General features: G+C 38.9%; 1 protein-coding gene across 1 annotated transcript; it reads left to right on the top strand.

Moving 5' to 3' along the window:
* The first annotated feature begins 81 nt into the window (after positions 1-81).
* tspy (testis specific protein Y-linked) lies at positions 82-4,612 on the top strand. The gene is made up of 7 exons (XM_058389954.1): positions 82-1,310; positions 2,435-2,512; positions 2,608-2,719; positions 2,814-2,968; positions 3,281-3,357; positions 3,481-3,629; positions 3,842-4,612. Exons 1-7 carry the CDS (start codon positions 462-464, stop codon positions 4,027-4,029), a joined length of 1,608 nt encoding a protein of 535 aa, XP_058245937.1. The 5' UTR covers positions 82-461; the 3' UTR covers positions 4,030-4,612.
* Positions 4,613-12,585: the final 7,973 nt, after the last annotated feature.

Below are 12,585 nucleotides of genomic sequence, written 5' to 3'. Positions count from 1 at the left end.
GCCTGTGTTGTCCTGAGTGTTCAGCCGACCTGCTTTTCAATTGGCTGAAACGAGTTTTGCGCGGCGCAGCTCAACCAATCAGAGCATTGTTTTTCTCGTTCGTATGAACGTTTGGCTTCAGCCAAATGGCGAACGGAAGGACAAATTATAAACAAGTACGCGGAACTGGAAAACACGAGGCCTTGTCACACATATGAGTAAGAGAATTTTTACTCTTTCTTGCAGACGGAAACAGCAGTATTACCACTGCAGGGAAGCAATCACTGTTGATAGTTAGCATACAACCGAGCTAGGCCTCTAAACTCGACGGAGGATAAGTGCTATGCAAACGGGTTAGCTTGCTATCCAGCTAGTTGGCTAACCTAGTTAATTAGTAAGATCATACATATCAGGGGAAAATCAGTACGCTAGCGAGCAATAATTTTTAAGCACAATATAAAGTCTTTGCTGTTAAATATAACATGAGTACAACGTCGGACAGCAGTAATAAGCCGTCCGAATGTAATAAGAGAAGCGCGAGCCCGCGGCAGCAGGAGGACTCCCCACTGTCCAAACAGCCCAAAGTGGATGAGGAGAAAGATGCGGATAACGATTCGCGTGAATGTGCCGAAAAAGACGCCGTTCGATTAAAGCACAAAACTGGCGCATCGGAGAGTAGCAGTGCTCCTGAGCTGTCTGAAAAGAGCATGCAAAATGCAAACGGGACAGAAAACACCAGTGGAACTGAACGGAAGGACAGAGATGAGGATGGAGAGGCGTTTGAAGGCCAGATGGCGCGCTCAGATTGCGCAACGATAGTCGCAGCTGAAGCACTCGCGAGCCTCACCGGTTGCGGGAACCAAGTTACTGAAACGCCTTGTTCATCCAGACAAGCCCTCGGTGAAAACACGGCTAGTAAACAGAGCCGTGCCGAGCTGGAGCGGAGCGGGCGTGCGGATGACAGCTGCTCGGTATACGCGCTGAAAGGTATTGGTGAAGACGCACGGGTGCGCGCGCGCCGCGCAGCTGAGGAAGACGAGGACGATGGTGACTCCCTCCCAGGGTCCTCTTTGACAGCCAGCTCTTCTGATGACGACGACGACGATGATCAGGAGCGCGAGGAGTGCGCCATCGTATCGGTACAAATGGCACCCGAGCTGCGGCGCTCCGTCGCGCTCCTGGCACAAGTGCAGATGCGCCTGGACGCACTGGAGAAGAAGGGCGCGCGCCTGCACCGGCGCCTGGAGCTCAGGTTGGGCCGTCAGAGGCGTCCTCACCTCGAACAACGCGCCGCTATCGCGCAGAGCATTCCGGGCTTTTGGCTCACCGCAGTATCCTTTCTCCAGAGCGTGCCATCAGGGCTTTCCTCTTGAAATATACTTTATTGTTAATATTACAGTTGTCAGCAGTATATATAACAATCAATGCACAGGTTCATTGTACAGATACAAATAAAAAATATACACATGTATGTTGTCACAACCATCAAAAACAGTCACCACATCTACATTCAACATTTCAAAAGTTTGATGTATGTCTATATGTCCATGTACACTGCTTCTGGGTTTTATTGTCCTCAGTTCTGAGTGATTTACGGTTTCTTTGAATACAGCATGTGCAGAAATATTACATCAATAACCCAATAATCTTACACTTTGTCTATGGCTTTCCCACTTCTCTGCATTGTTCTGCTACTTTTAGAGATATAGGTTCAGTGTGAGCATTTTGGCCCTGACAAGCAGTTTGTAACATTTGTCCTTTTTCATGCTCTGTTCCTGATCAGGTATGTATGGAATGTATGCATGAAATGTCTGGAATTGAAGGAAATGGTTAGAACAAACAGTATCTATAAAAATATGTAATACACCCCACACTTAGACTCGAAATTCATTGCCTTCAGAAAACATCCATATTTTCTGGACTGATACATCATTCCTAATCTGTATAACATTTAAAAAAAAAAAGTTTTCACTATATAGTTAATAGCCTTCCAGTCTTATCTACAACAGGCTGTTATGGCTGCAGGCCTCTAAGCAAGCAGGAGCTGCACCTGATTTCATCTATCTAATCGGTCAATCGTCTTCATGTAAGTATCAGGTGTTTGTTTGGAATGAAAACCTGCAGTCATAGTGGCCCTTCGCTTATGGAATTGGACATCTTTGATTTAATCAGGGATATCTGAGCATAGAAGGTCTGGAAAGTGAAAAATTTAAACATAGGAGCTTGCCTTTTTCCAAAAATGATAAGGCCCTCTTAAGATGCTTTTTAGATTATATTCTACATTGTGAAATATGTACAACACACTGTATCTCTGTGAGAGAACATAGTGCTTGTCTTTTGTTCTCTTGGCTTACTAATCTCTACAGCTGGTTGAAACGTTTGTTCTATCCAATCATTTTTGTTGATTTGTACCCATCAAAAAACAATTCTTATTTGCTTAACCAAGATTTTTCAGCTTCTCAACCACCCACACCTGTCAGCCCAGATTGATGAAAATGATGAAGATGCTCTCAGCTACATGATCAATTTGGAGGTGAAGTATCCAGTCCTGTTTATCCTTGTCTAGACCTGCCTCATTAATGAAATGCAGATTTTATTAACACCTTTTCCAAACTGTGTTTTGCACAGATCGAGACTTTCAAAAACAACAAACTTGGCTACCGGATTTGTTTTCATTTCCGCCGGAACCCGTTCTTTCAGAACAAAGTCATAGTAAAGGAGCTTCATCTTGGATTGGGAGGTAAGATCACTGAAATGTGGGTCATTTTGCAGTGATGGTTTTAGTCTACCATATATTTTATATAGTGATCATCATTGTATTGCTTTCTCCTCAGGATCCCCAGTTTCTTTCTCAAATCCAATTGTTTGGCTTCATGGACAGTCCTTGACAAGGAACGGAGAACCAAGGCGGAATTCACGTGGAGTTTACGAGAGTTTCTTTCACTGGTTTGATGACCATAGCAGTCCTGGGATGGATGAAATAGCACAGGTACAGTATAACTGGGTGGTGGACAAATCAGTAGTTGGGGCACCCAGGACAAGAAGATTATCTCCATCTCTTAGTGTTTTAGATTTATAGTTGCCTGGCAAACAAGTGTCCTCAGCAGGCTACTTATTATATAGCACCATAGTCAAACAGACACTGTGCATAAATCTATGACAATTTGGCACGAGGTTGACATACAGTATATGCCTAAAGTGCATGTACACAGTTTTTGATTGAGGATTTGGTTGGTTGATTATGTAGGTTAAGCTTCCATAATGAGACCACACTGTGCATCTGTGTTTAATTCTGATGTAGATCCTGAAAGACGACCTGTACAAAGACCCTCTTAGGTACTACCTGACACCACTGTGGGAGCCACAGGAAAATGGCAGGTAATAAAATCCACAATTCTAAATTTTGTGTGGCTCTTCATGATTTTATATTGCATTCTATCTTAAGGAAAGTAGCACAGTTGACTCTTCACCTGTAAACACACTGCCTCAATATGTTTCCAGCACATCCAAACCACCCCAAAACAGTAATCGTGATGAGTGTGTGATCATCTCAGATTCAGATGACGATCAGGAACTGGTCAGCCAGGATCGACAAGAAGACCAGGAAGATCAGGATGAGGAGGACAATGAATATGAAAGTCGAGTCACAGGTAATGAAATAGCATGATGTTACAGACAAGAATATATGTATGTATATTTACACCCTAAATGTGCCTTTTAGTTTCTCGAGTATATAAACTAAATAGCAGAATATACTTCAATATAAAATCTCCTTTCCACTGCTTTTTCTTGTTAATCACTTAACTTGTAAGAGAGGCATAAAGTAATCTTCATGATTCAGTTCATCACACTTTTGTTACAGGTGCTGATGGCAGTGACCATGACAGGGTGGAATCTTCCACTGAGGAAAGGCAAGAAGAGGAAGTAGATATAGAGGAAGTGGATGAAGTGTGTCAGTCAGCCAGCAGTGAGGTCAGAGAGCTGGGCCAGAAAGAGGAAGAAGAAGATGATATCGAAGTCGATGAGGATGAGGAGGAAGATGAAAACTAGCAACAGTATGCAGATAAAGATTAGAATTATTCTTCAAGCAAATTATGGACTTATTAGGGCATTGTTATTACAAGTAGCTGTATCATGTCTGATAAGTAAAGTATCATGTGAGCTTTTCAACAACCGAAATCGCTGGTTGTAATACGAGCTAATGCAAGATGACGTCATTAATATTTTAATACAAAATGCGGGATGTAGAGGAAAAAAAACTGGAAGTTTTAATATGAGATATGTTACATGGCAGTGTACAGTCTTTGTGTTGTTCCCAATCTAGACTAACTTTCACATTTTCTATTCCAAACAACAATAGAAGTTTTTAACAGTGGTTACTGTTAAAATGCATACTTGGTTTTGTTTTTTTGTTTTTTTTAATTGCATGATCTGTTTTCAGCTAGATGGACAACTACTGTAACTCAGTGACACAGTCCAGTTAAAATGTTCCTGTTGGCCCACAGCATTGTTTCTGTTTGTTTTTTCCATGACGTGCTTCTGCAGCAGAGCCAGGAGTAAAAAAAAAAAAACCCTATAAATTTTCTTCTATGCATAAGGATTTCTATGACCAATAACAAAAAAAAAAATGAAAGCCCTTTAACCAGATTTGTTGGTTGTGAGTTTGATATTTTTTAAGACTTTGTGGTAATCATTCTTAAAGGGTGTGTTCTACATAAATTTAAACTTAGGTACATTTCGTTCTGAACCAAAACTGGACCACTCAGGGATGTTTATTACAGTGGATTTGTTTCTTTGATGTGTTTTTATTGGGTAAAATAAGATTTATTATTTTGGTCTGATTTGTTAATAGTACTTCAACTTTTAAGGTAAATTCATTAGAATTATTATAGACCAATATCTTTGTTTGTTTGTTTGCCTTTTTGTAAGAATAAGTAGATAGAAACACTTCTGCCACAAGGATCTTCTTTTTCTGTGCATAATAGGAACCTTAATCATTACTTTGAGATATATGGCAGCTCTGTTTAGAAAACTGGCACTAAAATAGATGGCAGCACACTGTTGATCCACATGCATGAACATGCTATAAACATTCACAAGCTGTAATGTATAATCATATCCATTTTTTTTTTTGTTGTTGTTGTTGTTTTGTTTGTTTCGGCATGGAAATAAGGAACTGGTTAGACCAGGTGATCTGATCTGGCTTTATCAATAGACTATTTTTTTGTTCTCATAGGTTCATAAAACATGCGCTAATACATCTGTATGAGTGTGTATATGTAGGGCATTTGTACATTTTTTTTTCTGTATCGTCATAGCCGGCAACGTTGACTTTCTGCTGTAACCCTCATCATTTTTTTTTTTTAATTTATTGGTATCTGTAATTAAGCTACTGCCAATCAACAAGACCATGCCTTATCCACACACAACTTAATTCTTTGTTGGCAAAGTCCTAGAATACTAAGTTTATACATCCAAGATGTTTATTCTAAGTGTAATTTCTAACCCCTTAATGAAGGGTTTATAATTTGTTAGTTTTGTAATTTAAAGTGTATTGACCTAAAGCACCTGAAGAGAAAGCTATTTTTGTGTGGTAAAGTTTATAGCTTAAAAAGTTTCACAGATATGGTATGATTTGTCTTTAAATAAATGTTCCTTTTTAAGAAAAATTGTGTGGTCACTGTACAATGTAAACGTAACTATACTGCTAGCGCTTTGTTGCTGTTATTTCCTGCTCAACCAAAAAAAAAAAAAAAAAAAGCTGAATATGTTGTTTATTTTGAGGAAATACAATGTTTGCAGTTTTCCTCACAATGGTTTCTGTTGTAATTTGGGCAGATGATCCATTATGTACAGAGGCACAAAAGCACAAGTACTTCATTCCCTCAACATTATTTCCTGATAATGCCCTTGTTTTTATCATCTTTCACACAAGCTATAGCTTGATAAGAAGTTTGCATTGCATGCTGTCCCTAGCTAGCAATTCTCTGTAACAATCACTTTGAGTTGTTCACACACACACACACACTATTTATTTGGAGAAGTTTAGTAACCCTGCTATGTCATTTAAGATGTCATGGACTCGTCTAATGAAGTAAACTCAAACTTATAAAATGTGAAACTGTGCCTTTAAATAGGCCACTGAAGGAAATGGCGAGAGCACAAAAACACAACAGCACGTTATGAGCGGTAATGAAGGGGAGTTATTACACGCTCATAAGAAAAACAAACTGTGCTTAAACTGTACTTTCCATTTCCAGCTGGAGTTTTATTTTGAAGCGAACACCGCTTACATTTTATCTATCTTTCCCCCCACTAAGGTACAGCCGGTATAGTGTGTCTTTCATACAGTTTTCATACACCAAATACACATCACCAGGTGAAGAAACTGATACTAAAGCTATAAAAGATAAAGGACCCCACCCAAGAGACTTTATTAATCTTTCTTTTTTTTTTGCCAGAGTGCCCCAAGCAGTTGTCGTTGGATGTGTTTTTTATTTTCCCGTTAGGGGGCAGTATAGCCAACATGATATTCTGGGGAGTATGAAATGAGCCACTTTCTGACGGTCATGTGTATGTGTCTAAACAAATAAAGCAGAACAGTTAACTGTCTTCCAATTGTAAAGCAAATATGCCTCTCAGAAATTCTGTGTTTGCTTCTTCCCCCAAAACACAACTAACAGAAACTCTTTTTTACACCGATCAATACACCTGTTGGTCCCCCTTTTTCTGTGAAAACAGCCCGTCATGAACTGTGCATTCTGACACCTTTCTATCAGAACCAGCATTCATTTATTCAGTAATTTGACTAATAGTAGCTCGTCTGTTGGATCAGACCGCACGGGCCAGCCTTCACTCCCCACGTGCATCAATGAGCCTTGGCGGCTCATGACCATGTCACCGGTTCACCACTGTTCCTTCCTTTGTCTACTTTTGATAGATCCTGGCCACTGCAGACCGGGAACACCCCACAAGAGCTGCAGTTTTGGAGATGCTCTGATCCAGTCATCTAGCCATCACAATTTGGCCCTTATCAAACTCGCTCAAATCCTTACACTCGCCCATTTTTCCTGCTTCTAACACATCAACTTCGAGGACAAAATGTTCACTTGCTGCCTAATATATCCCACCCACTAACAGGTGCCATGATGAGGAGATAATCAGTCTTATTCACGTCACCTGTCATAATGTTATGCCTGATCGGTGTATGTCCACCATGCCTCAACTTGATTCTTCTGTAACTTCCAGGGATCTATAAAGCAGAAACTGTTTGCTTGAAATGAATGCATTTAATCCAAACCTCAAGACTCCATAAATAATAACACTGACCCTTTGCACTCTCCACTTTTTTCTTTTTTTTTTAGTAGTACTACATGTAACACATCTGCACATCAGTTTTTGCCAATTCTGTACTGTAACAGAATTGCACATCAATATTCAATTTCTTTCATATTGTTTCTTATTTCTTGTTATTTCTACTCATTTCTTATTTTTAATTAGTTTATCTATATGCACAATCTAAGGAGAAGCAGGCCAGGTTTTCATTTCACTGCACAGTTGTTTTACTGTATATAAACATATGTGACAAATCATGTGTTGAATCTTGAAAGAATGTCAAACTGGCCCTAATTTGTTCTGTCTGTGATAATCAACAGCTCTTTTGCTCTAATAAATAGAGACATTATTACACATGTTTAAATAATGACCCTAATTGTGCAATAGATGGATTTTGTTCAGAAATGGTGTAATGGATTTATTTACAGCTAAATGGGTCATCTGGCTGTAAAGAATATTGAGAAAACCTGCTGTAGAATATTGATGGATGTGGGTATGTGACAAAAGTGACTCACACAAATTACATTATTCAGCCAATACATCAGCTTGTAATACCAAATATTACCCGTGCTGTAGTTTTTGCATATATACCACTGCTAAAACAAAATAATAATACCAGAGTCTATAATTGAATCTGTCACTTTCTGTGCAGAAATACAAATAAACCCTTTCGTTTTTTGGAATCATACAAATTAAGAATAACAACAATCTTCAAATCCTGTATTGAGGTCACTAAAGTAATTACTATTAAATATACAATTTTGACACTATGGCTTTACTAACAGCCTTGAGCCAGCATTTCTGGGCAGGTCTCAACAGAGGAAAGCCAATGTTGCAATGGAACATTTAACCTCAATTGATTCCTTTCTTAATGCAATACTATAAATATTCCGCCAGCAAAGACCTGCCCAGATTTTAAAAACGATGCAGTCAGGCCTGCAGTTGAGAATCACTCCTTCCTGTTATTATAATGTTATTATAGCACATGGACGTTAAGTACACAAGATTATGGGCCAGTTGCAAATGTGCAAAATCCCTTTTAGTGGCTAGCGTTTGATGTCATTCTCCACCTTGGGGAATAAATCTGTTCATGCTGTTCATGGTCCATGCGTTTTCATTCACGGTATGTTTTTTTTTGTCTGTAGCTGATTTAAGCCATTAAATTCTCTTATAAACATAAACCCCACTTTATATTTAGAATGCGTAGTTGAACTTTCATATAGTTGAAAAGTTTGTTAACCCATAGAGTACACTTTAGTTATTCATATTATTGAAAGTTTTATTAATAAGTTTTTTCCTTTGTAGAACAGAAATAAAACATCGGCACATGCATGCTGAAAAGTTGCACTATATTGCTTATTATTAATATTCTCTTTTAGAAGATTAGCCTCATTCGATTATTAGAATTTAATATGTTTGCTCAAACACAATTTATATAGAGTGAAACTAAAGATGAACCTTATTAGTTGAGGCTCCCTGTATGTGAATGTATTGGTGAACGGATAAAGGATCCTAATTACACATGAAAATATACACAGCTACTTTGGGGCTTCCTCTCTGCTCCTTCCATGCAGGCCATGGCTGTATTTTTCTGTTTCTTTAAAGTATGGAGAATATGCACATACTCAGTACTTCAGTGTTAATTGTTAACACATAATCATCTGAGCATAACGGTCTGTGTGTTATTGAAAAGCAACAACCTGTCCAGAGAGAGAGGGCGAGAGAGAGAGAGAGAGGGAGAGAGAGAGAGAGAGAGAGAGAGAGAGAGAGCAAAAACTAATCTTTAAAATTGTGTGTGTGTGTGTGTGTGTGTGTGTGTGTGTGTGTGTGTGTTTATTAGATACACTGAAAATAATGCCACTGGAAGGTCCTTGTAAGGTTAGTAAAACAGGCATACTCGTGTGTTCCATTTCCACTGGGCCTCCTGAAGAGAGAAACCATCACACAGCTGAAAAGCCAGAATAGACTCTTTAATTCATGCTAAACAGCTCAGCACACACACATACATCTCCGTGGAACTTTTAGCAGCCCAAAATCACCCAGCAGTGCATCCATCTTTAATAAGACAAAGCATTATCACACTGCTCTATTCTGGCCCCCTCTAGGCTAACACTAAGGTGCTGACAGATTTATCCCCACAGACAGATGTGCAGGACGCCCCCACATGCCCAGCATTTTCGCATTCACATGGAGCCATCATGTTTGTTCGGATTTTTCTCAGTAAGCACGCAAGCTAAAAAGCTGTTGTGTTCTGGTTATTGATAAATAGAACTGATGGAGACTGAAGGACCACGATGAAGCAATGCAGTTACACTGAATGTTTGAAGTTGCTGCTTCAAGGTGAGCCAGGACACACAAGCACACGCTCTTACATGCATGAAGACACACATTCTTGTGCAGATGTACACAATACCTTTAGTTGCGCACCTCGAGGTCATGTGACAGGAGTGTGTTTTCATACCTCTTATTCCTTTGATCTTTTATCAAGCTCAAGGTATAGCGCTTGTTTTAGGGTCCATGCTGTCATTTCTATAATGTGTGACATATATATATTCACCACATATTTCAAAGGATCTGTAGACTGTATGTATGTATGTATGAATGAATGTATGTATGCATATATATATGACACTCCTAATCCCTTAAGGAAACCACCACACCTGTGCACTTAACAAAGCAGCTAAATGAACAAAAAGAAATCAGTGCAAGTTTGCAGCTAGTGGTTTTGAAATTTGACATGCATATATATTTAGCTTTTGCTTAAATGTTTACATGATCTGGGATTTATAAACAGTGTGGAAAGTAGAAATCATCATGTACGTGTTCGAGTTCATGGTTAACTGTAACAGCAGTTTTTATAGTCAAATCAAATTGTTTATTTGAGTACAGTAAATAAAAGAAAATACCGAAAATAAAATGTTCAACTTCAGTGCATTGATTTTTGAACACCAATACAAAGTAAACAGCAATAACTCATTTTACATCAGAAGAAGTTTCCTGTCACTTAAACAGTAGCAGCAATGTCTGAGACCGTGAAAACTGATAAACATCCCTCGACTGAGTTAATCAGCTACAGGTATTCTCAGTTTTCATTCCAAAAACCTGTGGAGATATTCGCATTTCACAGTTCAGTTCTTTATTAAGATGTTACTTCAGTGTTCAGTATCAGTTGCCTGTTGTGTTAAATATATCAAATTTTCCTACAGTCTATTGGGAAGGCTCAGGATAATGGCTCAGGATCTTTATCTAGCTAATAAAATAACAAACCACCATTGGTATTTGCTATTTATATTTGATTTATCTTATTTTATCTTTCTTTAACTAACCTGGTTAATCGACACAATTATTTAAATATGTGTTCTTTTAGATTAGTTACATGTACACACATGAATAAAATACCTACTCTAGTATTTTTCCATCAGATGACTTTTTTTTTTTTACTGATTTACTTTTTTATTCCTGAGGTAGTAGTACTTTTACTCAAGTCACTGTGCTTTGTACTGTTTCTGCCATTGCTTGTAAGAGAAAGGATAAAAATCCAGACAAATACCTGAACAGTTGAAGGTTAAGAGTCTTGCATAAGGTTTTAACAATGGCTCTCTGTCAATCCTGAACTCACAAACTCACTAGCTCAAAACCTGAACCATTGAGCTCCCACCCTCGAGACACCTCACACAATGCTAATCCAGGACTTTCTCCAACCAAGCAAGATTGCAACCAGATACAGGTATAATGTGTAAATCTTTTCCCTTGAGTGCACTGTGAACAATTTACCATTTAACCTAAGCAGTGTTCTTTAAAAAAGACCACAGCACAACACCACATAGTTTACCTCCAGGTAATACCTAGCAGAGTAGCACAGCCACTGTACTTAGTTTGATCATGAGCTCATGTCCCGGCTCTTGTCCTGGCTGTTTGGTACATAAAATGTTCTAAAAAAATATGCAAATGTGTGTTCATGGTGCCTTCAAGTGGACTGCATCCCATCCAGGGTGTTTTCCCATCTCATGCCCCGTCTTCTCTGGATCTACCATAACCCAGACAAGGATAATGGAGTTAATGAACAAGAGTTAATTAACAATTCCCAACATATCCTTGAAAAGAATATGATGTGCCAGACGTACGTAACCACAAACCAGGACATGTATTTGACCCGCCGGTCTAGACAATGTTTTAGATGTTATATGTGTGCATATTTCCGGTCCATTCACTATCTGTTGTTATAATCAAATCATTTGTTTTTGTGTCAGGACACATATCATTTCAGAGCCAACATTCACCCTTTATAATATGGCCTGACCACGTATGATCAAATAAAGCCTCCACTTTTTTGTTCATAGACCACATGACAGATCAGTCATAGTGTTTGGCCTTTGACATAAGCTGAATGCTGTAGGGAGTGAATGGGAAAAATGCTCAGTCCTGGAGCTGAGGGCCACTGTGGGTGAATGAGGCACGGAAACCCGAATATAAAGCTCACATTTTAGTCACTTCCTCAGAGAGGGAAATAAAGGATGCCTCCCACAAGGAGAGAGAAAGACAAGAAACCACCTCCACATCCGCACCGCACTACAAAAGGAAGAAAGAAAGAAGACAGTTAAGAGGCACACCTCAAAGCAAGCGATGGAAAAGAAGACTTCTCTGTTCAAACAGTCATTGAAGGTCAGCCTTTAAGGACAAAATGAAGAAAGCAAAGCCAAAGAAAATACTCTGCTGAACAAACAATGAAGGCTGTTAACAAATGAACAAGTCAAATACACTGTTTGCAGGATATAAAAATGAAGTAGACCTAATTCCCAAGTGGTGAATTAACACCTAAACTATCCTGCGGTCTTCATATTAGTCACAATAGGGCTGTAACCATAATTACATACTACTTTCTTAAATAGTAAGCTTTGTCAACCCTGTACTCTACCTGTGATTATATTCACTTAGACTGACAAGGATAAGCTACATCTAAATTCTACAAGCTAAATTCAGGAGCTGCTAAACTAAATAATATGCTATGACTAAATAGTAGTGTGTATGTGTAGCATACTATTTTGACATGTACTGTATGAATGTAGCTTAAAATAATGGCGGGGTCTTTGTTATATGTTCTTTTGAATTAGACACAGTGGAGATGTTAATACACTGGCCTGTCTCAGCTATTCTCAAAGTGAACAGACACGCACACACGCACACACACACACACACACACACACACACACAGTAAAGCACTCTTTGAGGCCTACATGACTTCCCCCGAGACGATTTTCCGTGCAGGAGAAA

This window comes from Hemibagrus wyckioides, linkage group LG05 (genome assembly GCF_019097595.1).
Source record: "Hemibagrus wyckioides isolate EC202008001 linkage group LG05, SWU_Hwy_1.0, whole genome shotgun sequence".
NCBI lineage: Eukaryota > Metazoa > Chordata > Actinopteri > Siluriformes > Bagridae > Hemibagrus > Hemibagrus wyckioides.
This window is presented reverse-complemented; position numbering and strand designations above follow the sequence as displayed.